Below are 26,602 nucleotides of genomic sequence, written 5' to 3'. Positions count from 1 at the left end.
CAGACAAAGACACCTCAAAGAAAGAAAACTACAGACCAATATCTCTAATGAACCTAGATGCAAAAATCCTCAATAAAATTCTGGCAAATCGAATACAAAAACACATCAAAAAAATTGTGCACCATGATCAAGTAGGATTCATCCCTGGGATGCAAGGATGGTTCGATATACGGAAATCAATAAATGTTATTCACCACATCAATAGACTTAAAGATAAGAACCATATGATCATCTCCAAAGCTAACCAATTAATAATGAAAGAGTCAGGCTGGCCTAGGGAGAACTGGGGATTCTGCCTCTTATCAGCCCTGTGACTCTGGACAAGTTATTTTGCTTCCCTAAGCATGGGTCTCTCATTTATGAAACTGGTTTAATGGGTGTGCTTATAATTCATAAAACCATTGTTGTAACATTTAGTAAAAGCTGGGTGTGTTGGCATGTACCTGTAACCCCGGGGGCTTGGCAGACTGGGGCAGGAGGATCGCGAGTTCAAAGCCAGTCTCAGTGGGATCCTGTCTCTAAATATAAAATGGGCTGGGGATGTGGCTCGGTGGTTAAGCGCCCCTGGGTTCAATCTCTGGTACAAAAACAAAAAGAAACAGACAAAACTACTTGGTATAGAGCTTGATGCAAATTAAGTCCCTCAAAAATGTTACATATTAATATACTAATTTGAAGGTACAATTATTATTTGGATAAATTCACATTCCTCTGTGAGATGAGAATTTTCCATGTTGCCACTGTTGTGGCAGTGGTTTCTCTAGCCCCAAGGACTTCCTAATTACCAACAGCTGACCCAAGTCCCTCTTCCCACCTTTCCACCAAGGTTCTCTCCAAGGTCAAAGGACAGAGACAAAGGCATGGGTTTAGAGAAACATCCTTTAATGGTACAGCTCAGCACACTCCAGCACCAGTGGAGTCAAAGCAGCAGGGACCTGTGGGTGACCCCCACAGAGCCTCACATGGTGAAGAGGATGAGGAAGGCGACCATCAAACAGAAGAGCCCCATGGCTTCAGACAGGGCAAAGCCCAGAATGGCATAGGAGAAGAGCTGTTGCTTGAGAGACGGGTTCCTGCCAGGGACAGACATAGATGCCAACCCAGGGAGAGGAAAAAAATGAGTGTGGATAGGGGTAGAGGGCACAGGAGGGTGAGGTGAAGAGTGTGCTATGACTGGGAGGGCCTAGCCTGCAGGGATCTCAGGAATTTGGTAGGCAAGTAAAGCAACAATTTGGAGAGTCCAAGTCAACCTGGCTGGACACATATTTAGATTCTGGTTTAGAGGTCACTGGAAAAAGTGGGAGGTAGATGAAATCAAACTGAGGGCTCCAGTAGGGAGCACCCCTTACTGAAGATTTGCCTAAACAGGGTGAAACTTACAGTGGGAGATGCTTTGGGCCACCTCAAACTTACCTGGCATAGCCAATGATCAAGCTGCCAAACACAGTTCCAATGCCAGCCCCTGATCCGGCTACACCAACTGTGGCAGCCCCAGCACCAATGAACTTGGCTGCTGTGTCAATGTCCCGGGAGACAACACTGGTCTGGAACTCCCATCTGGCCACCTGGAGTGGGGAGCTGCTGCTGTAGGAAGTCTAGAAGGAGGAGAAAGAAAGGAAAGTATGGCATTGGGACAGATGGCTGATTCTACTCCACACCCCAACCACCTGAGCTCTGAAACTGCTGGTAAACTGACAAGTACAGAATCCTGAATGCAGAAAGTACACTGGGAATTGGCCTTAGGGTCTGTATTCAGATAGGGCCAGTGAAATTTTGTGGTTAAGCACACCCCATTGTTCCAAGTTTCTAACCTACAATGCTCATTTTTGGTGCAACAGAACTATTAAGAGCATCATAGTCCTTTAATTGTCCTCCTTAGGCCTAAAAGCAAACCAAACGGAAAGAACTCTCCTGGGGAGATCTCTAAAAGGGGCCTTATTTCCTTACCTGTTTAGATGAGTCCTCTAGTCTACTCAGGAAGGAGGCAGACACAGGCCTGATCAGACCCCTACTACAGCGGATCTGTAAAATTAGAAAGACATATGTCTCCAAATCAGGCAAGGAAAAAAAAAATCCTCATTGATGAGCTTCTCTAAACATGACTACAAAGTCATAAAAAAAAAAAAAAAAGATTCTGCTGAGAGAGCAATGATTGAAGAAAAATAAAACCACTTCATGTTTATATACCAGTGAGTTCAAATTCCTAGATGAATGATTTGCATTTCTATTTCCAGAATAGAGTCCACAGTATATAACAATGATTTTCACAAAGTCAATTAATAAGCCTTGATTATTTGTAAGCCTTAATTATTTGGAATTTCACTTTTTAGTTGATATGTGTAAATAATTCAAGTTAAAAGTCTGTTTGGACTAAAACAGCCATTAGGAAGAAAACTGAGTACTCCAACATTCAGTTTGATCAAAGAAACTCAACCATATGAAATAAACTCTTGAATATAAAATAGTTATTTAATTTTCTTTTACTATCAATTCAGTCATTTTGTGTATGTGTTTTCGTGTGTGTATTTGTGCTGAAGTTCTCCCTTTCTCTACATTAGGCAAAAAAACCATGCTTTTACAAAATACTGTGTATAGCTAAGGTGATATCTTTACATGATAGTTCTTTGTTGTAAAAAGTAGGTGATCTACTCAAAAGAACTCTGACCTTCATTTATCATCCATCATAGGTAATCCATAGGGAATTTATACTGTCAAATGTCATTGGTAGGTCTCCTTACCACTAGATGGCCGGATTGTCTTTAAAAAAGGAACCAAGTGGATGGCGCATGCCTGTAATCCCAGTGGCTCAGGAGGCTGAGGCCGGAGGACCCTGAATTCAGAGCCAGCCTCAGCAAAAGTGAGGCACTAAGCAACTCAGTGAGATAGATCCTGTCTCTAAATAAAAATACAAAATAGGGCTGGGAATATGTCTCACTGATTGAGTGACCCTGAATTCAAACCCTGGTAACCCCTTCTAAAAAGAGAAATTTAATATTAGTGATTTTAACATTAATTGCCCCCAAAGTAAAAACTAGTCCAAATAAGTGCATGGAACTGAAATATTTTCATTGCAACAAATAATCTTCAATTGACTTTTCCTGGTATTTTTCTACAAATATATTTTAATTAACATCTCTTCATTTTATGTTTTCCTCATCTGGTATATTCTATTTGTTACTATTATCTTTAATTTTTTTCAGAATATCTTACTCTGGTAATGATTAGGAATAAGCTAATTCCCATTATCATAAAAGATATGTATCTTTTCCAGACCGTGTATAGTTTCATCATCAGAAAGATACTCATTATGTTTCAAGACTTCTATTAGGAGAAAAAAAAATGAGGCTTCATGGTTAAAAAGAAAAAGACTGTTTTTTTTTTTTTCATAAAATCCTTTGGCATTAAAATTCTTTAATAAGTACTTTATATAGAATTTCCTTTTCTTTGCATTCATAGAACTTGCTATTATTCAGGCCTATACACTAATTCTGTGGCCTATTCTGAGGCCTCAGATCCCCACTACCCTCATGAGTACTACTTGCCTTTAGGTTATTTCCCTGCTCATTCGTACCTTGACTATAGGATGGAAAAGGAAAACACAAGCTCTCTCCTTTTGGAAACATACTTCTGGAATTTAAATGCCTGGTGCTGCAATAACCCAAGTGTTTTATTTGGAGAGGAAGTAGATAGGAAAGAAATTAAAGATGAGATATGTCAGGCACAGTTTACTATTTCAAGCCCCACAGGCATAACATGGTTAAGACTACTTCTGGTTTTTAAAAGCAGATATGTAACATCTCTTGTCCAGGTTCTTGGAACTTCCATCCATTCATATTTGTGAGCAGGATTAGAACTTCCTGACCTTTGATATTTTCCATTATAATTCCCTGTAGTGAACCCAGACAGGAAGTATTCTATGTACACAGACAATGTACATGTTTCTATAAAACCTTCGTTTTACCACATATTCTTGTGCTTATGTAACTTCCTAAAAAGAAAATATAAAATTAAGGGTACCTTAGTTGCATTCACAAAACAAAGTCTAGACTTACCAAAATATTTACAACCAATCTAGCAATTACAGGTTAAGAAGGGTATAATAAAAATTGCCTTTCAGGGTTATTAGATGATATTTTCATTGTTCATGTTAAGTATGGGTAATGTACTGTACTTTTAAATGTACTTTTTCACCACCTACAGCTTCACTCTTTTAAACTAGGCTTAGATTCTGTTTAAATCGCTTAATGTTAGTTTACATGGCTGCCCTTCAACTAAAGGCTTTTTTTTTAATTTACTCCATTAAGAAGCTTTGTCTCAATCTGCCATGTACAAATACCTTTTTTTCTTTCTTCCTTTCTCAAGCTTTTAAAGTAAGTCTAGTTTCCTCAAATTCTTTTTAAATGGCATTTTACAACTTTTTACTTTACCACACAGAGATCATCTCATCTAGAAACATTTCTTTTTCTTTTAACCTTCCATATTAAAATATATTTTCACATCTTCAATCTTTTAATATCTCTTTTTTAGCCATTAACCCTTTTTATAAATTCACATTTTGAAACAACTCTTATAAAATTTCTGATTAGACAAATTACTCCACTTTAATAAGATGAAATACTTTCATGTTTTTTTATGGTACTATAATACTATGATTGAAACCCAACTGAAACTTCTTATACTCTATGTATATAAATTACACATGATAGAATCTTAACACTTAGTAACCTTGTTTCAGCAAAGACACAGACCAAAGCAATATTAAACTTTTTTCTATTTCCCAATTTATGAAAACACACATAATGTTTAAATATATTACCTTTTGGAACTTAATAAGTAAAGAGTACTTGATTTTATATTTAGTGGTTGATGTTTCAACACTTTAGCTTTGTAAATTAATCAGATCTTTGTAGAAACCAAGATCTTAGACAAGTGTAGTAAACAGAACTAGCCATCTCTCTCTCTCTTTTTTTTTTTAGAGAGAGAGAGAGAGAGAATTTTTAATATTTATTTTTTAGTTCTCGGCGGACACAACATCTTTGTTGGTATGTGGTGCTGAGGATCGAACCCGGGCCGCACGCATGCCAGGCGAGCGCGCTACCGCTTGAGCCACATCCCCAGCCCCAGCCATCTCTTTCTTGTTGAAGAAAAATCCTTCTACAGGATACCATGATGGTCCCATTGATATATTTAACAACTCCTCTTTAAAAAGCCATGGGCTACATTTTTGTATTGTATCAACATATGTCCTTACTGTTCTTGGTCTTACTGGGGTGCCTCCTTCCTCTAACAATTTCTCTTCCTCGGAGGCGAACAACTTCAAACCTTGAGCCAACCATTTTCCCCAGTTTGCCTGAGAAAGTTCTAGGAACAGGCAACTTGAAATAAAAACAAAATAAATCAAAACAAGAACACATTGTATTTTGAAATGGTCACCCATTTTTTCGATCTTCTCAGGGGCAAGCAATTTCACTTACCTTCTCTTCAGATGTTCCCCTCACGGGCCGCCAAATGCCGCAGTCTGGCTGGGCACAAAATCAAGAGCCACTCACACCTTGTAGACTCAAACAGCAATTCTTTATTCCCGAACTCACACCAGCACCCTACAAGCACGTTCTGGGGAAATCCACCTCAGAGACCAGAAAGCCATCCCAAAACAAGGCAATCAACCCCTACCTCTACCTTTGTGCCAAAGCTGGCCTCACTGTCTTTACTTCTACATAGACAACAGCTGCCAAATTAGCACCATCTATTTTCACAGAAAGATTTCAAATTCAGAACCCCTCTCCTCCTTTGTACATTTTATTTCAGCAAAGGTCCAACAAAAAGAGAGAGAGAGAGAGAGAGAGAGAGAGAGAGAGAGAGAACACTAGCTTGCAAACTTCTTCCAAATGAGTACAATAAAATCCTTTGATCACCTCATTCTTTGACTCAAAAATTCTTCTATGATTCTTTAGTTTGCTATTCCAGGCTTTTCAAAGTCAGGCTCCAAACTACTTTTCCAACATTCTCTCACTAATTTCTTACATGAAGATTCTAATCCATGCATATTCCCTGAATGCTTTGCACAGAATTGTATTGTGGGACTCTTTTTATAACTGTCATGTGGTGGCTTGACACGTACTTGTTGCTTATACAACTAAATGTATGGTAAAGTTTGGTCTGGCTAAATTTGATTTGTGACTCTTAACAATTTTCAATATAGAGCTAACTGTATGTGATATGTGAGAAATTATACTGAATCTATTCTGATCTATGGCATACCCTCTTTTGTTTTTTAATCCAAAATTCTGGCAATAGTGTGTTTCCTATTTATCTCCTTTCCTAAAAATAGAGTACAGAATAGGAAAGAAAAACATTCTAGCTATTTGCATATGCTGGTTGTTTGAATTCCAAAGAAAACAAAGTTTACTGTATTCCTAAATCCATTCTTTACTAGATGCCAGTGACTTGGGCTGTGTTTAGAAGCCAGCTGTTATTTTTTGCCTCTAGGATCTTTTGTTTTCCGGACAATATTGTTGCTTTTCAAACTCTTTATCACCCTTAGCCAAGTAAAATGAGACAAAGACTGCTTTGTATGCTATAAGAACATTCACTTCAAGTTAAATTCTTTAGTGTCTGGTCTCACATTATTTTGTGTCAACAGATACAAAATACTTTGACCTTCATTCATATTTGCCTTTTGGAAGGACATAATGGATTATAAATCCTAAAAAAAAGATCCAAGCATAAACATATTTTTGTCAGTGTGTAGAGATGCTCTATTGTCAAGAGAAATCTTACCATTAAAGATTGTTGTAGCTCACCACAAAACCAAGATTTAGTGTAGCTATTAATAAATGTTTGTTAAATGAATGAATGAAAGAGAGTTATGTTTTTAGTCAATGACCAATACATTAAGTGGAGTTACAGATAGGTCAATTTTAATTTTATAAGTGATTAATGAAAATATAATATCTTGTAGTATTAACTAGACTTATCCTTTTTTATTCATTCCATAACTGTTTTTCACCCTGTTTCTCTTCTCTAAAAATGAAAGCTGTATTTCAGAAATTTTGGTTTTAAGAATTTTCAACATTTACATTACCTTGTAAATTTTTTTTATTATTTTATTTATTTATTTATTTTAGTTTTCAGCGGACACAACATCTTTATTTGTATGTGGTGCTGAGGATCGAAACCAGCAACACGCACATGCCAGGCAAGCGCGCTACGGCTTGAGCCACATCCCCAGCCCCTTACCTCGTAAATTTTTAAAGCTCATTTACCTCTATGCTGAATCTTTAAATGTCTTTATTGTTTTATTCAACTTTATAACCACTAAATATGAAAATTGGGATTGGAGCCAGAGAGAGACCAATGTCATCTCAACCTGAGCTTCTAACACTGATGCTATGAGAATTTTTGGATGAAAATATCCCAGGATGGTTTTATAGTAATGAAGAACTGTCTGAAAAAGAGGCTCTCAATTCTTGCCCTTATAGAAATCATAATCAAAGTCTCTTTAAAGGTCATTTAAATTTTAGAAGAAAATTTCTATTATATATAAAGTTCATTGATGAAATCTGTGATTCCAATAAGTTTTTACTTGAAATATTATTGCCAGTTATGTTAAATTTATGATATTTAAAGCATTTATTCAGAGTTCTTTATGTCAAATACTGTGTTGGTGCTTTTATGTGAATCATCTCATTTAATTCTCACAATATTCCTTTTTGTGCCTATTACACAAATAATAAAACAGGCACCAAGAGGCAAAGCAAAGTACTCATACAGCTAGCAAATAGTAGGTACAGAATCTATCTGATGCCAAAGCCTCTAGTCTTTGACCAAATTATGGTGTGGCCCTACTAATAATGCTGTCCCACTTGAGGACATTTCAGAAAGCAACAAAGCAGATTGGTTCCTTTGGCATACCTTCCAGGTCTTTAGAACAGATTGGTATTTGCCTGCTTTCCAGAGACCATTGAAAATTCTTTAACCATACAAGTTGTGGTTATTGCAATTCCAGGATAATCATACTGCAGGAGCTGCTACATCCTGGTATAATGAACCCTGGTCCTATGGAGAGTGGATAAAAAACAGTTGTGCCGGGTCTGGGGATGTGGCTCAAGCGGTAGAGCGCTTGCCTGGCATGTGTGCAGCCCGGGTTCCATCCTCAGCACCACATACAAACAAAGATGTTGTGTCTGCTGAAAACTAAAAAATAAATATTAAAAAATTCTCTCTCTCTTAAAAAAAAAGTTGTGCTTAATTTTGACATTGAGAAGAAAGACAATGTTAGTTCTGAGAATTATTTTAAATTGTGATTAGTGTGTGAATGTAGGATCACTATTTGAGGAAAACCCCTCTTCTCTTCTGAGCCTTCTTTCTACCCCAAAAGGAGAAAATATCTTCTACTCATGGAAGCACCTGGTTTTTCCCCTTTACTTGATCCTTCATGAATCAGACATTTTGGGGGATTTTTAAAAGTTAATTTGTTCCCAAAGGGAGTGCAAAAGAATGGCATGCTTTATATCTGAGTGGTTTAGCCAAGAATGGTGCTTCTAGGTAGCAGTGGGAGTTGAATGTGTGCCTGAGTGTAGCACATGTCCCTTAATTTTATTAGAGTCACATCCCACAGACTGTGGTTTTTAAATGTCATCCTCAGCGTATGTTTACTACTTCTCAGTTTTGATCTTTGACCTCAGTTTAATCTGGACAGGCCAGATGCAGCTACTCGCTTTTAAGCAATGACACTAACATTCTTCTCATGTCAGTGTTTCAAGTTGTCTCCTTGGGCATCCAATATTCCCAGAAATGGTCTAGCATTTCTAGACTTAATTTTTTAAAAGTCATTACTGATGGCTCTTACTAGCATACTATAGTGAAATTTCTAAGGTTGAATATAAAATAAATATAACTTTTTAAAATATATTTAGCAGACTCTGATACAGTTCTTACCCTGATCTTTAATAACATATTTGTCATGCACGTGCGCGCCCGCGCGCGCGCGCGCACACACACACACACACACACACACACACACAGTATTCCTCTAGGAGAAAGCCTTTGGTCCCTCAGCACACTTTGATTCCACTCCACTGCTATGTTAACATTGCTTCTGTAATATCATCTAAGACTTGTATATTGCTACACCAAGATATCCCCCTCTCTTTGTTAAGTCTATTAAGCTCCTCATTCCCTTCTTTGTATAGCAAATAATCTGCAAATTCAGCCCAAATGAAACAGAAGGCTTTCCCAAGTCTCCCTGCTAGGACACATAGCTGCCAGTGACCTGGGACAGTATTTGGTCCTGGTAGATTTTTTCTAAATCCAAAACACTCAACTCTTTGCAGTGTCGTGGCCGTTTTATACTTAGAACCTACGTTACCATTTGGACAGCATCCATACACTTTTCTTTAAATAGTCTCTGGTCTTGGTTTCCATGCTAGCACACTCCTGATTTTCTTTCTCATTTTTGGCTATTCTTTCTTGCTCTTTTATGTTATTCTAACCATTAAATGCTGATGTACCTAAGAATTCTATCCTAGGTCCTCTACTTTTGTTCTCTATATTTTCTCCCAAGGAAAATATTATTAATTCCCATGACTTCAATTATCTATACACTGATAAATCCCAAATTTACATCTCTGGCACAGATCATGATTCTGAGTAAGGCGAATCTGAATATGTTATCTAAGCTGCCTAGAAGACATTTCAGTTTGGGTCTCTAAAAAAAAATCCCTAAATCACCAGTATGTCCAAAACTGAATTCATGATCTAATGTTCCTTATCTCTAGATAATAATATGGCTCTATTATATATACAGTTATTCAAGCCATAAAGTAATTGGTGTGTGTGTGGCGGGGGTGGGGTGAGTCCATCCTTGATTCTTATCTCATCCTGTAGATCCAATCAGTCAGTCAACTTCTTACATGTGAGTTGTCATTTTCATCATCCAGTGGAGGCAGTACCCTTGGCCACAGATCTAAGTGCCTTGTGTAGCTATAACTCCATTATAGATCACCACCAAACACCAAACTGAAGAAAAACCATCACATCTGGAACAAACATCCACTGACAATGGTAGTTTGCGGCCAGCTTCCCCAGCAATAATATCAACTGCTGGTTGTGTGTAGTTCCTGGCACTAACACTAACTTTACGCATCTCCCTCTCACGAATGTCATAACACATAGAACTCTCTTTAACCCTTACTCAGATTTCTTTTTTTTTTAAAAGAGAGAGTGAGAGAGGAGAGAGAGAGAGAGAGAGAGAATTTTTAATATTTATTTTTTAGTTCTCGGTGGACACAACATCCTTATTGGTATGTGATGCTGAGGATCGAACCCAGGCCGCACACATGCCAGGCGAGCGCGCTACCAGTTGAGCCACATCCCCAGCCCCCCTTACTCAGATTTCATGTTCCTAGCAAGTATTCCAGGCCTTGAGACAGTGATAATCATATAGATGTTCTGGCTTTTTCTATCGGTCTTTGAGGACTGATTAATGTGAACCACTAATGACAAATAGATCTGTGCTGTGTTGATATAACCCAGTTCTAAATCTGCAAAAGCTGAGAGCTAGATAATGGGCTGTGGTAAATTCACTAAGATAATCCATTCTGTGGAGCTTCTTGCAGGGCAGCCAGTAGGTCTTGCCTGGGGTTACCCATGTGCTTTCCATTTGAAGTATCTCTGAGGTCTTCTTGGAAAGATGCCTAAAGCCCGTGAAAGAATAGTTTGAAAAAAAAAAAACACTGCTTGATTTAATATAAAACATGCACAGACTTCCTGCAATGATGGAGTTAATTAGCAAAAATATGCTGGAATCTGGGATAAGCAGAAGGAGATCCTTTGCTAGCCATTCAGAGCATCTGGATTTGGTGTTTCTTCTGCACTGGTCGATGTAGTGTGATTTCTCATAACAACGTGAATACAATGGTTGTTCATCTATTTAACCTTCCTCAACAGAGGACTGGCCACCATATGAAACGTGGTGTCAGGATTGTGACAAATCATGTTTGAGATGACTTGGTCCAAATACAGTTGTTTCTGGCACAGGAAATGTCTGTCCAGTCCAGTCCACTATGGCCATGACACTGAGTTGGAGTCATTGTAAGTACCCTGCTAGAGTCATTGCAGTGTACCCGGGAAAAACTAGCAATTCCTCATTGTGGAGGTCCTTTTAAAGACTCTTCTTGTGGCTCTTCTAGCAGAGGCCACAAGCTATTTTAGGAACCTAGAGGAACAATGAGACCAAAATAAATAGAGGCCTTTAAGGAGGAAAGAACATTCTGAATGCAGGGGAGAATGAGGCAGGACATTCAGAGTCAAGTCTTAAAGGCAAAAATGAACTTTGAGGAGAACTGTCTAGGATACAAGTCAGACTATAGTTAGGTAGTAGTTCAAGGGAGGATTGTTGCTGGATTTTGGAAGGCCTTGAAAGTCAAGAAAAGGAGTTTAATTTGCTATAGTTGGAAAGAGAGAGCACGTTAAGGACCAGTTGGAGAATGGAGTCTGATAATCTAGAAGAATAATGAGGTGGCCATTGTAATAACCAGGATCTGAGGATCTGAAATAAATTGATTGCTATAAAAGAGATGTTCTAAAAGGGAAAAAAAAAGGTAATGGAAAACTACCTAATTCACAGTTATAACCAGCTGTCATGCAGAAGGGATAGTGTAGGGCTTAGTACTACAATTTCTGGTTGAAGTCCATAAAACACATTAAATTAGGTTTCGTTTCATCATACAACTTCTGGAATATTTTGCTGTTCTCTGTCGCAGCTGCAGAACATTCCACAAAAGGAGATTTGTTTCTGGACTTCTAGAAAAGTGTTGATGTACAGAACAGGGGAATTATCCGGGATTGCCAGTCTCTTTTTGTCTTTCCTTTTTACTCAGTCACTAAGCGCAGGGAATCCCAAACTGACCTTGTATCTCCCTTCTTTTCATTAACATCCCTGCCTCTTACAGCTACATTTGGGTTCCTACCATAGATGTCTAGCAGGTCATCTATTTTCCAGTGTTGCCTCTCTCCAATGCATTTTTCATATTTCTATCAATAAACTGTAATCTTTGCAAAACATAAATATGATTGTGTTAATACCTAACATCCTGTGATGTCCTTCTGAATGTGTTCAGGAGGAATTTCAATCTCTTTATCTTAACATACAGGGGTCATCATTATTTGGTCCAGATATTGCAAGCAGATGTACTTCATCTGGCCATATGATATTTTAATCATTGGGGAAATTCACATTTCACAAAAATCTATATTCTAGACTTCTTTTGAAAAATAACACAAACTATCTGGCAACATCTGGGCCTGCATTCCAAGAGGCAACATCAGATGGAGTGAGCAAAGTTTGCCCATTTAGACGGCATGTGGGCTCTCTGATCTGTCATAGCCTGCACTTTCTGTATTTTACCCAGCATGCTTTACTCATTGGCTGTATCCACATGGCCTCTATAAGCATTTCTGTTTGTAGCCTGTGGATACCCTTGTATCATTCCATATTACTTCTTTCCACATACTCTTAATTTACTGAATTAATTATACTTCTTTCAACTGGTAATGTAGCTACAAAACTGTGTGATTTTTAAAATCTTGTTTCCTCTGCTTAGACCACTCTGTCATAACTAACTCTGGTTGTATTGCTGTTATCATTATGAGAAGAGTCAGTGCTGTATCATTACAAGGACCTGTAATGGAATCTGCTTTCCACTTGCTTTTTACAACTTGATATGTTGTCTTTTCTTTGCCTTCATTTACCTTACTATGAATACTCAACTGAAAGATCAGGCTTCTTCCTCATACCTGCTGCTGTTTGAGTATGGTTTATGTCTCTCAGGAATCTACTGTAATTAAAGGCGTGGTCTCTATTACGGTTTAGATATGAGGTATCCCCCAAAAGCTCATGAGTGAGACAATGCCAGAAGGTTTAGAGGAGAAATGAGTGAGAGCCTTAACCAAATCAGTGAATTAATCCCCTGATGAGATTAACTGAGTGGTAACTAAAGGTGGGTAGAGTGTGGTTGGAGAAGGTGGGTCATTGGGGGTGTGCTTTTGGGGTATATATTTTGTATCTGGTGAGTGGAGTCAGTCTCTCTCTCTCTCTCTCTCTCTCTCTCTCTCTCTCTCTCTCTCTCTCTCTCCTCTCTCTCTCTCTGTCTCTTTTTCCTTCCTTATCATGTGTACAGCTTCCCTCTGCTACACTATTCTACCTCTCTTGAGCCCTGAGGAATGGAGCTAGAATATAGACTGACACCTCCGAAAACATGAGCCCTTAAACAAACTTTTCCTCCTCTAAAGTTGTTCTTGTCAGGCCTTTTAGTCACAGCAGCGAAAAAAACTGACGAAAACAGTCCCCATGGTGGAACTCTGGGAGGTGGTGGAAGCTTTAAGGTGTGGGCCTAATAGGAGGTCCTTAGATCACTGGGAGTATTAGGTATTTCTCATGCAATCCCTTTGGTAGTTCTTAGAGATGGCTATTATAAAAAGACCAGGCCTGGACCTGCCCACTCTTTCTCTCTCCTCCTGTTTGTAATGGAACCACTTGCTCCTACACACACTTCCACCATGAATGTACCACCATGCACTGCACTCACCAGAGGCCAAAAGAATGGGGCCACCTGATCATGCATGGACTTTGAACTTCTAAAACTGTGAGCAAATAATTTTCTTTAAGTAATCTCTGTAAGGCATTTCATTATTGTGATTAAAAGCTAATGTGCCTACCTATCTGTTTACCCTTCCTGCTTGCTATTTTACTCATTCTCCTATCTATGGAGAGAAATAGCTGACTTGATTCCAGTGTAACAAATTGTCAGATAAGTCCAGTGGAAATATTTCACTTCACCTGGTCAATAAAATATCTTCCTGTCCTATTTGCCATGGAAAATGTATCCTTTGTTCCAATTTTTAACTCCTTTTCTCTAGGTAGACTCCAATATCTCCTGAACTATCTAATATATTTGAAATACTGGCAATAGACATTTAATGAAGCCTCAATAGTCTTCAGTTTTTCCTGTCTCTTCATTGGAAACTGAAGTATTTCATCTAATGCACATATATCCTGGAGGAATAATTAAGCTCCTGCACATTTTTAATGTTCTTTAGTAATAATTTACTCATTCAACAGCCAAAAGATAAGTTATAGGAGTATGCATCATTTTTTAAAAAGCTACTCTTATTTTATATGTTTATCTTTGCAACATTTTGGTTACAAGTCACATTATCCTGTATCACTGTAAATATTGTTCACAATTTAAATATTTTATGAACTTTTACATGTTCTACAGGTTCCTCAAAACAGCCATTAAATTTTATCCTTGAAATGGTGTAAATTATAAAGAAATTGTTTCATAATACTTACAGAATCACTTAAAATTGGTTGAATAGGCCTGTTTAAAATTGGCAAAAACAGAATTGTTTTATTTTTCCATCAAAATTAATCTTAGGACTGGGGTTATAGCTCAGTTGGCAAAGAGCTTGCCTAGCATGTATGAGGTTCGATCCTCAGCACCACATAAAAATAAAATAAAGGTATTGTGTTCACCTACTATAAAAATATTTTTTTAAAAAAATTGACCATTAGATATGCTATAGAGTAAGACATTTAAAAGAGGACCAGTAATGTCATCTCCACAAGAAACTGTTTTAAATTAACAAACAATAAAATAACTATCTTTCCAATAAGAGAGCTGAAGAAAAGCATTCCCTACACAAAACTGCAGATTTCTAATGAGAACAGCCAAAGGAATCCTCTATGCTATGGTTTGAGTATTCATGTCCCTCTAAAATTCATGTTGAAACTTAATCTCCAATGCGGTAACCTTAGAGGTGTGGCCTTTACAAGGTAATTACACCATGAGGGCACCTCTTTCATGCATGAGATCGAGGGTTTTATAAAGGAGACTTCACAGAATTCCTGCACAAAAGATCTTTTGCTTTTTCCATTCTTTTCACCATGTGAGGACACAGTACTCATCCCCTCCAGAGATTACAGCAACAAGGTGCCATGTTGGAAGCAGGTATACTGGACCCTCCCTCACCAGATATCAAAACTACTGATTCCTTGATTTTGGACTCTTTCCAGTCTCCAGAACTGTGAGAAATACATTTTGTGTTTTTATAAATTACTCAGTCTGTGATATTCTCTTATAAAAGCACAAATGGACTGAGACACTCTAGTAACAAGAATGGGTGAGGACTGGGGTTGTGGCTCAGTGGTAGAGCACTCGCCTAGCACGTGTGATGCCCTGGGTTTGATCTTCAGCACCACATAAAAATAAATAAAAAATAAAGGTATTGTGTCTAACTAAAAAATAAATATTTAAAAAAGGGATTGTTCTGGTCTGTAGTTCATTCATCAGATTCTAAGATGCCTCGATGATCTCACCAACTGATAATTCTTACAACTTGATTTCCTTAGAGTTCCATTCTGCTGACTGTGGTTGTCAAATGTCCTCCTAAGTGCATGTTTAATATTTGAACACTGACTTCAATTTAATCTGGACAGGCCTAATGCAGCTATTTGCTTTGAAGCAATGGCACTAACACTTGACCCGCATCAGTGTTTCAAGTCATCTCCTTGCAGTAGGGACTGTATTTATTGGAAATCATTATGGCTTCAGGTCTCTCATTTTTGCCCTTCAGAATCTAATCAGCTTCATAGAACACTGAGTACATGCATTCACACACACACATAACACAATCTGTGAATAATATATCTAAGTTTGTCCATTTTTCTAGAAACAATCCTAATGGAAGATTATATAAATGGTTGAAAAGGAAAATTTTACCTAGGTAGTATATATTTTTACTTTACCCAAGAGCAATTAAGAATTCAAAAAAAAGGAATAAAACACAGGACAGTAGATAACATGAGATAATTTGACACAACAAATTAAATGAGTAAAGAAGGTTTATAAATCCACAGCAATAGTTGTGAATAATGAAATAAATATTTATTTATCCTTTATATCTTTATTTACTTATAATGAAAACATGATTTTATATCAAAGAATCTACTGACTCTCATAGTCTTAGAGTTAAAAACAAAAATCCTTCTTGATCTCAGAATTCTGAGTAATTTCTTTGACCTCGTTATATGAGAAAAATTAGTAAATAAGGCTTTTTATGTCTCCAGTCTCTTTCCAAATAGGAACAATAGAGGCTTATATAAGCTAGAAACCAGTTCACCACATAATTTACCTTTTAACCCTGGATGGTTCTGAGAGAACTAACTAACTAAAGTGGGCACTAACCCGAAGGACATGAGAAAAAGGAATAACCTAGTACCATCTCAGGAAAATCCATGTGTGTGCTCTTTCTAGTCCAGTTAGTGCCTTCTCCCATTCCAGCTTTCCATAGACACTTTCCAATTTCAGCCTTGTCCTAAGCCCATGGCACTAAGATGGTATTGAAGAGAGACTCATCTTTCTTTCCTACCTTAATTTTTTTCTCTAATTCAAAGAGACTGGGTTTTTCTTGTCTTTGAAAGATTTCTTCACCCGTTACATTCAACCCTGCCTATTCTCAGAATCAATAAGTCAAATGACTATCAAAATTCCATGTCTCATATCTGTCAACTAGGGAAAAGATAAAAGACTTTCAAAAACAAAAGATATTGTAGGTTATTGTCTCATGACTCTGTTTAAAATGTATTTGGATAATGTCTATGAAGTATTAATGGATTATTTTTCTTTGACACTTTCCCCTCCTTCATTGCCTCAGGGAAGGTAAGTTACAGAAGAAAGAGGATTTTAAAAAGCCTCTTGCTAGCTTTTGAGTTTCAAAACTCAAGGCCTGAGGGGAACTGAACAGACTCAAGGCAGTTAAGCAAAAAGGAAAATAAGTGAAGAAAGAAAAGTAAGAACCTGGCTTAGGCCTGCAGGAGGAAGGGAAAGGAGAATTAAGGGGAAGTAATGGGAGCAGAGATGCTAAGGTCCTTAAGAAGAGGGCATCTGCACTGCCTTATTCCATCTCTCAAGTGGATTGGGATCTGAGGGACTCTATTGAAACCTTGGCTAGGTTTAGGATATCCAAGAAAACAGATCCTGCAGGTGGCAAGAAACTGGTGAAGAACTTGCACCTTAGACTCACCCACATTCCCAGTGTGTTGCAGAAAACATGCAATGATTACTGTGTAGCCAAGAGAGGACAGAAGTAAGAAATGATTCTGCTATGGTTTGGACACAATACTTCTCTCAAGGGTTCATATTTTGGAAGCTTGCATCCCCAGTGTGCAATGTTGAGAGGTGGTGGAATCTTTAGAGGGTGGGGGGCCTTGCCTAACGGGAGGAAATTAACCTCTAAAACTGTAAGTTAGATAAGTTCTGTTACTTTATAGAAAATGGACTAAAACAGACCCTAACATTCTTAGTTTCCAGCATTTTGTGGTAGAACCTGACTAAGCAGCAGAATGATTGATTGTGACATGCCCAAGAGAAGTGTCACACGTGAAAAGGCTTGAGGAGTGAGCTTAAAGGTGATGATAGCTTTAATGGATGCTGACCTGGCCGGATGGCATGGAGGAATAGTGTGCAGTCCCATTCTCTCATCCTGGCACTTGTAGAAGACAGTTTTATGCAATTATGGAAAAAAGGAGGAAAAACTCTAGTAACTGAAATGTGTTTCTGTCACCCAAAGGGAAGGCTTAAAAAACTTAAGTTTATGTTTTATGGACTACTGTTGAGAGCCACAGCCGAAGGGGCCCCAGCAAACTTCCAGCTGCCAGCAAACTTCCAGCTGCCGGCTAATGATTGGCTCACAGCGGCCCCAGCAACATCTAGTTGATTGGCTCCTCTGTGGTAATGCTCATAGGAGATGCTCATTGAGCTGTTTCCCAGCCCTTTCAGACTGCCAGCTGATGATTGGCTCACAGCGGCCCCAGCAACATCTAGCTGATTGGCTCCTCTGCGGTGATGCTCATTGGGCTGTTTCCCTGCCCTTTCAGACCACGGAGCTGCTCATTGGGGGACTTCTTTGGCTCCGCCCACGTGACCTAGCCAATCGGCCTCAAGAGCAGGAGGATTGTGGGAGTCGAGGCTTGTGTTAGTGTGAGAGGCTTGTGGGAAGCAGGTAGTGGCAGTTGGGCTCTGAGGGTTTTTCCTGAGGAGCTGTTTTGTTTGGCGTGTGTGGTTCTAAAAATAAAGTTTGTTTCTTTTGACAAGTGGCTCCTGAATTGTGCCCAGCCAGACTGCAGCAGACTACTGTATTTGTAGATGAGATTTAAATCCAGGACATGCAGGATGATAGAATCATAGTGTGACCTAGTCAAGAAGAACAACTGAGGAAAATATAAATCAGAACAGCTTTGAATCCAGACTCTTCTACTCACCCAGTGAATTGAAAGAGCTCCCATGAACCTCCATTGCTTTTATTTTATTTTTTTTTTTTTTAATATTTATTTTTTATTTTTTATTTATTTTTATTTTTTTTTATTGGTTGTTCACAACATTACAAAGCTCTTGACATATTATATTTCATACATTAGATTGACATGGGTTATGAACTCCCAATTTTACCCCAAATGCAGATTGCAGAATCACGTCAGTTACACATCCACAATTTTACATAATGCCATATTAGTGACTGTTGTATTCTGCTACCTTTCCTATCCCCTACTATCCCCCCTCCCCTCCCCTCCCATCTTCTCTCTCTACCCCATCTACTGTAATTCATTTCTCTCTTTGTTTATTTTCCCATTCCCCTCACAACCTCTTATATGTAATTATGTTTAGCAATGAGTGTCTCCCTTCATTTCCATGCAATTTCCCTTTTCTCTCCCTTTCCCTCCCATCTCAAGTCTCTGTTTAATGTTACTCTTTTCTTCCTACTCTTCCTCCCTGCTCTGTTCATACTTGCTCTCATTATATCAAAGAAGACATTTGGTATCTGTTTTTTAGGGTTTGGCTAGCTTCACTAAGCATAATCTGCTCTAATGCCATCCATTTCCCTGAAAATTCTATGATTTTGTCATTTTTTATTGCTGCATAGTACTCCATTGTGTATAGATGCCACATTTTTTTTATCCATTCGTCTATTGAAGGGCATCTGGGTTGGTTCCACAGTCTAGCTATTGTGAATTGTGCTGCTATGAACATCGATGTGGCAGTGTCCCTGTAGCATGCTCTTTTAAGGTCTTCAGGGAATAGTCCGAGAAGGGCAATAGCAGGGTCAAATGGTGGTTCCATTCCCAGCTTTCCCAGGAATCTCCAAACTGCTTTCCAAATTGGCTGCACCAATTTGCAGTACCACCAGCAATGTACAAGTGTACCCTTTTCTCCACATCCTCGCCAGCACTTGTTGTTGTTTGAATTCATAGTGGCTGTCAATCTTACTGGAGTGAGATGGTATCTTAGGGTGGTTTTGATTTGCATTTCTCTGACTGCTAGAGATGGAGAGCATTTTTTCATGTACTTGTTGATTGATTGAATATCCTCCTCTGAGAAGTGTCTGTTCAGGTCCTTGGCCCATTTGTTGATTGGGTTATTTGTTATCTTATTGTCTAGTTTTTTGAGTTCTTTGTATACTCTGGATATTAGGGCTCTATCTGAAGTGTGAGGAGTAAAAATTCGTTCCCAGGATGTAGGCTCCCTATTTACCTCTCTTATTGTTTCTTTTGCTGAAAAAAAACTTTTAAGTTTAATTAAGTCCCATTTGTTGATTCTAGTTGTTAACTCTTGTGCTATGGGTGTCCTATTAAGGAATTTGGAGCCCGACCCCACAATCTGTAGATCTGAGCCAACTTTATCTTCTATCAGACGCAGAGTTTCTGATTTGATATCAAGCTCCTTGATCCATTTTGAGTTAACTTTTGTGCATGGCGAGAGAAAGGGATTCAGTTTCATTTTGTTGCATATGGATTTCCAGTTTTCCCAACACCATTTGTTGAAGATGCTATCCTTCCTCCATTGCATGCTTATAGCCCCTTTATCAAATATAAGATAGTTGTAACTTTGTGGGTTAGTCTCTGTGTCCTCTATTTTATACCATTGGTCCACCCGCCTGTTTTGGTACCAGTACCATGCTGTTTTTGTCACTATTGCTCTGTAATATAGTTTGAAATCTGGTATCGCTATACCGCCTGATTCACTCTTTCTGCTTAGAATTGCTTTTGCTATTCTGGGTCTTTTATTTTTCCATATGAATTTCATGATTGCTTTATCTATTTCTACAAGAAATGCCGTTGGGATTTTGATTGGCATTGCATTAAATCTATAAAGAACTTTTGGTAATATCGCCATTTTGATGATGTTTGTTCTGCCTATCCATGAACAGGGTATATTTTTCCATCTTCTAAGATCTTCTTCTACTTCTCTCTTTAGGGTTCTGTAGTTTTCATTGTATAAATCTTTCACCTCTTTTGTTAGGTTGATTCCCAAGTATCTTATTTTTTTTGAGGATATTGTGAATGGAGTGTTTTTCCTCATTTCCATTTCAGAAGTTTTGTTGCTGATATACAGAAATGCCTTTGATTTATGCGTGTTGATTTTATATCCTGCCACTTTGCTGAATTCATTTATTAGTTCTAGTAGTTTCTTTGTAGACCCTTTTGGGTCTTCTAGGTATAGAATCATGTCATCTGCAAATAGTGATAATTTAAGTTCTTCTTTTCCAATTTTTATGCCTTTAATTTCTTTCGTCTGTCTAATTGCTCTGGCCAGTGTTTCGAGAACTATATTGAATAGAAGTGGAGATAGAGGGCATCCCTGTCTTGTTCCGGATTTTAGAGGGAATGCCTTCAACTTTTGTCCATTCAGAATGATGCTAGCCTGAGGCTTAGCATAGATAGCTTTTACAATGTCAAGGTAAGTTCCTGTTATCCCTAGTTTTTCTAATGTTTTGAACATAAAGGCATGCTGTACTTTGTCGAATGCTTTCTCTGCATCTATCGAGATGATCATATGGTTCTTATCTTTAAGTCTATTGATGTGGTGAATAACATTTATTGATTTCCGTATGTTGAACCATCCTTGCATCCCAGGGATGAATCCTACTTGATCATGGTGCACTATTTTTTTGATGTGTTTTTGTATTCGATTCGCCAGAATTTTATTGAGGATTTTTGCATCTAGGTTCATTAGAGATATTGGTCTGTAGTTTTCTTTCTTTGAGGTGTCTTTGTCTGGTTTCGGGATCAGGGTGATGTTGGCCTCATAGAATGAATTTGGAAGAGCTCCCTCTTTTTCTATTTCCTGAAATAACTTGAAAAGTATTGGTATTAATTCTTCTTTAAAGGTTTTGTAAAACTCCGCTGTATACCCATCCGGTCCTGGGCTTTTCTTGGTTGGTAGTCTTTTGATGGCTTCTTCAATTTCATCTATTGATATTGGTCTGTTCAGATTGTCTATATCCTCCTGACTCAGTCTGGGCAAATCATATGACTTAAGAAATTTATCGATGTCTTCACTATCCTCTATTTTATTGGAATATAGATTTTCAAAATAATTTCTAATTGTCTTCTGTATTTCTGTAGCATCTGTTGTAATATTGCCTTTTTCATCCCGTATGTTAGTAATTTGAGTTCTCTCTCTTCTTCTCTTCGTTAGCATGGCTAAAGGTCTGTCGATCTTATTTATTTTTTCGAAGAACCAACTTTTAGTTTTGTTAATTTTTTCAATAGTTTCTTTTGTTTCAATTTCATTAATTTCCGCTCTGATTTTAATTATTTCTTGCCTTCTGCTACATTTGCTGTTTTTTTGCTCTTCCTTTTCTAGGGCTTTGAGTTGGAGTGTGAGCTCATTTATTTGTTGGTTTCTTCTTTTTTTGAGGAATGACCACCAGGCGATGAACTTTCCTCTTAAAACTGCTTTCATTGTGTCCCATAGATTCCGATATGTTGTGTCTGTATTTTCGTTTATCTCTAAGAATTTTTTGATTTCCTCCTTTATGTCTTCTGTAACCCATTGATCATTCAGTAACATATTGTTCATTTTCCATGTGATGTAGGATTTTTCCTTCCTTCTTTTATCCTTGATTTCCAGTTTCATTCCATTATGATCAGATAAAATGCATGGTATTATCCCCACCCCTTTATATTTACTGAGGTTTGCCCTATGGCATAATATATGGTCTATTTTTGAGAAGGATCCATGTGCTGCTGAGAAGAAAGTATATCCATTTGATGATGGTTGATATATTCTATATAAGTCAGTTAAGTCTAGGTTATTGATTGTGGTATTGAGTTCTATAGTTTCTTTATTTAACTTTTGTTTGGAGGATCTGTCCAATGGTGAGAGAGGTGTGTTGAAGTCTCCCATAATTATTGTGTTGTGGTCTATTTGATTCTTGAATTTGAGGAGAATTTGTTTTGTGAATGTCGCAGCACCATTGTTTGGTGCGTAAATATTGATAATTGTTATGTCTTGTTGGTGAATGGTTCCTTTTAACAGTATATAATGACCTTCTTTATCCCTTTTGATTAACTTAGTCTTGAAGTCGATTTTATTCGATATGAGGATGGCCACCCCTGCTTGCTTACGAGGACCATGTGCGTGGTATATTTTTTCCCATCCTTTCACCTTCAGCCTGTGTATGTCTTTTCCCATCAGATGTGTCTCCTGGAGGCAGCATATTGTTGGATTTATTTTTTTAATCCATGATACCAGCCTATGTCGCTTTATTGGAGAGTTTAAGCCATTAACATTCAGAGTTACTATTGATATGTGGTTTGAACTTCCATCCATGTTTGATTGTTTATCCTTTTTTTAAAAAAAAAAAAAATTTAGTTTGTCTCTCCATGATTGTCTTTCCCCTTGCCCTCTGTCTTTACTGCGGCACTTCCCACTGATGGTTTTGGCTATTGTTTTTCATTTCTTCCTCGTGTAGTGTTTTGCTCAAAATGCTTTGCAATGCTGGTTTTCTGGCTGCAAATTCTTTTAACTTTTGTTTATCATGAAAGATTTTTATTTCGTTGTCATACCTGAAGCTTAATTTTGCTGGATACAGAATTCTTGGTTGGCATCCATTGTCTTTCAGTGTTTGAAATACATTGTTCCATGACCTTCTTGCTTTCAGTGTCTGTGATGAAAAATCCGAGGTTAACCGTATTGGTTTACCCCTAAATGTAATCTGTCTCCTTTCTCTTGTAGCTTTTAATATTTTCTCTTTGTTCTGTATATTGGATATCTTCATAACAATGTGTCTTGGCGTTGGTCTACTGTGATTTTGTGTGCTCGGTGTCCTGTATGCATCTTCAATTTGTATATCTGTTTCCTTTTTTATTTCTGGAAAGTTTTCTGTAATTATTTCCTTCAGTAAGTTTCTCATTCCCTTGGTTTGAATCTCTGTACCTTCTTCTATCCCGATGACTCGCAAGTTCGGTTTCTTAATGTTATCCCATAATTCTTGGATGTTTTTCTCGTGATTTTTTACCAGCCTTTCTGAGTTGGCTAGACTCTTTTCAAGATGGTGTATTTTGTCTTCATTATCTGATGTTCTGGTTTCTACTTGCTCCACTCTGTTAGTGATACTCTCAATTGAGTTTTTAATTTGGTTTATCGTTTCCTTCATTTCTAGAATTATTGTTTGATTATTTTTTATAGACTCTATCTCCTGATAAAGATGCTTAACTTCTTCTTTTATCTGTTTGTGAAATGCATTCTCAATGTGTTCTTTCGCTGCTTGAATTTGCTGTCTTGTATCCTCTTTAAGGTTCCATTCCATCTGTCTTAGGTGTTCCTTGAGTTCTTTATATGACCATTTTTCTGATGACTCTAGGTCCTCCTGAATATTTAGGCTATCCTGCGTTGTTTGTACTCCTTTTCTTCCTTGTTTTTTGAAGCTGCTCATGTTGTTTCTTGTTCTGTTTGACTGCTGAGTTACTGTTTACTCCTATAAATTAGTTTGATGCTTGGGAGGAAAGGTATTTGAAGGGAAGGGAAGAAGTCTCTAAAGAGAATGAGAGTAGGCAGGTAGAATTCAAGAAAAAAGGGGGGATAAGAAAAATGAGAAGACTAAAGAAGAAAAAGAATAGGAACTAAAAAAGAAAAAGATTTAAAAAAAATAATAATAATAATTAAAAAAATTTAAGTTAAAATTAGTAGAAAAAAAAATTTAAAAAATATTTTGTAAAAAAAAAAAATTAATAAAACAACAAGAAAGAAAAAAATGAAAATGAAAGAAAAACCTAAATCAAAAAAAAAAAAGAAAAAAAAAGAAAAAAAAAAGGAGAAAAGAAAAAGAAAAAAAAAAACCTAATAACTGCAGTCTTAGAGTTTGATTAACTTCTCTTCCAGTAGATGGCGCTGTGCCCACCAGGTCAAGTTTCTCCTGTCAATACGCGGGAACCAATCACTGTGCAGCAGCTCCTCCCAGACTGGGCGAGTCTCCAATCCTGAGTGTCTAGGGCCTCCTCTTGTGTCTAGTCACTTCCCACTTTTTCTCTAGCCAGGCCCCTCTCACCACAATACTGGCTACACGCCAAGTCTGCTGCTCCCGGGAGCCCTGTTTTCATGAACGACTGGGCACACTCTTCCAGTTTGCCATTCCCTCAGACCCTAAGCTTGTAGAGTTTGGGGCTGAGAATCCTCAGCGGCTTTTACTTGCCCTCTGGTATCCACTTCCCGTAGGTGGTGCAAGAGGCCTCAGCAATCAGCCCAGGTGGGAGCGGTATTTCCGCTTGCGAGACCCGCACCACCTCTGATTCCCTCGGGCTGGCTGAAGCACTCACAAAGAGAGCTGGGAGGTGCCCTTAGGGGAGAGCTGGGAGGGGCTCTTAGAGTTTTCCCGATGTGTGGAGAGGCAAGGCTATGGGATCACACACCTGTTTCAACAAAGTTATCTCCGCAGCAGTCTGATGACACGGTTTCCCTTTGCCGGGAGACTAATTCTACGGGTGGGTCCTTCTCTCCCAAGCCCCGTTTCAAACCTGTGGCCACTACTTATGAAGGCTCGGTAGGCATTTACCTTCGTAGGATGAGAAGGGCTGACCCGTTGTTTCAGCGGGATGAATTAATGCCGAGTCATAGCTGTTTGTCTGCGGGAAGCAGGTGACCGGGAGTTTGAATTCAGCGGGCCAGAGCTCAGTGCGTGTTCTCGGATCACTTGGATTTTAAATTGTCGCTCATCTTATCAGCTGTTTCATATAATTCGGCAGCTCAATCGCGCGGTGAAGCGTCTGCTCTGTGGTGCTCTGTGGGAGGCGGCGGCAGCAGCGGCGGCGGCAGCGGCGGCCTTCGGGACCCCCGGGGAGGGGGTGCGGGTTGGGGGAGGGGAGGCAGCGCCTCAGGCCACGCGGTCCGGGTACCGGACACGCAGGAGAGCGGGCGGGGTGGGGGAAAGAAGTTGAGATCTAAATTTAGAGACTGAGCTTGGGAGGAGAGACGGCTGGGGAGAAAGAAGCAAGGTGGAAAGGCGGAGAGGAGAAGGGGAGGGAGAAGTAGAAGGGGTTGATGGAGCCAGGCGGCTCGGGCTGCAGCCTTACTGCTCGCGCTGAAGTCCTGCTGTACTCCCTTCACCTTGGCTGGATTAGTGGCTGATTCACTCCACCTAGGCCCTTATCATGACACGGTGCTGGGTTTTTGTCGACAGATCTCCTTTAATGATCTTTACCTCATCTTTTCAGACGCCGCGGCGCGGGGCTCAGAGCGGCTTACTCACTTCCCGCCGCCATCTTCTCCGCCACCAGCCAATATTTCCTCCATTGCTTTTAAACTCACCTTAACTCTGTTACTCAGTCCTTTCAATTCCACTTACTTGACACCTTCCCCCTTTCTCCATCCCCAATGCCTCTGCCTCAGCCCAGGTCCTCATCATTTCTCTTTTGCACTAATATTTTAACAATGACAACAAGATAGCATTTATTTGGTCTCATTATACAGCAGTTATTTTACTATTTGTTGTATTCTATTAACACTTATAAATGTCACATCAATCTTGTGAGGTAGATACTATTTTTATTCTTATTCTATGTTTAAGAAAACTGGGATGCAAAGAGATTAAGTAAATCATCCATGATAACACTGCCAGAATATGGCGAAGCCAGACCTGGGCTATCTCCACACGTCTTACTTTAGACCATTACTCTACGCCACCTAATTTCAGTATCCTAACTCTCCATGCATTGAGTATTGTGTCCCCACTCCCCCCACACTATCACCTAAATAATCTTTCTAAGCCATAAATCTGAACAGAGTAAACCTTTCATACAGTCTTCCAATGGCTTCCCCTCACTTAACAAAAATTTGTTAGGTATATAAGAGCTGAATTTTCAGCTCCTGCTTGAAATTATAATATTGATAATATAATAGTCAGTACATTCAGTTTTAATACCAAATATTGATATAATTTTTAGTGCTAGGGTTAGGGTTATATTTTAATTGTCTTCGGCCTGGAATATAATAGGCACCCTAAACAATTGCCAAATGAAATAACCAATAAAAATATCATTTATATCCTTATCTTTTCTGCCTAATTCAACAATCATTTCACAAATGTAAATCAGACTCCTGTTAAATACAAGCATGTTGACATACTTTATTCCACTTTTTCTAGCAATGTTATAGATAGATGTGATCATTGCAATTTTAATGATAAAATTAAAGCTGTGAGAATGCATAAATAATAAGATAATAAGAAATTATCTTTCAGAATTTTTTTTATAGTTAAAGAT

General features: G+C 38.4%; 1 protein-coding gene across 1 annotated transcript; it reads right to left on the bottom strand.

Annotated features, from left to right (window-relative positions):
- Positions 1-918: 918 nt before the first annotated feature.
- LOC308655508 (ATP synthase F(0) complex subunit C1, mitochondrial-like) lies at positions 919-25,603 on the bottom strand (the record flags this gene model as incomplete). Its single annotated transcript, XM_081305599.1, has 4 exons — positions 919-1,073; positions 1,414-1,595; positions 1,948-2,075; positions 25,591-25,603. The coding sequence occupies 4 exons, from the start codon at positions 25,601-25,603 to the stop codon at positions 959-961; spliced, it is 438 nt and encodes a 145-aa protein (XP_081161725.1). The 3' UTR covers positions 919-958.
- Positions 25,604-26,602: the final 999 nt, after the last annotated feature.

This window comes from Spermophilus citellus (genome assembly GCF_964194105.1).
Source record: "Spermophilus citellus genome assembly, chromosome: 9".
Lineage (NCBI taxonomy): Eukaryota > Metazoa > Chordata > Mammalia > Rodentia > Sciuridae > Spermophilus > Spermophilus citellus.
Note: the sequence above shows the minus strand (reverse complement) of the source record. Positions and strands in the feature narration are given on the sequence as shown.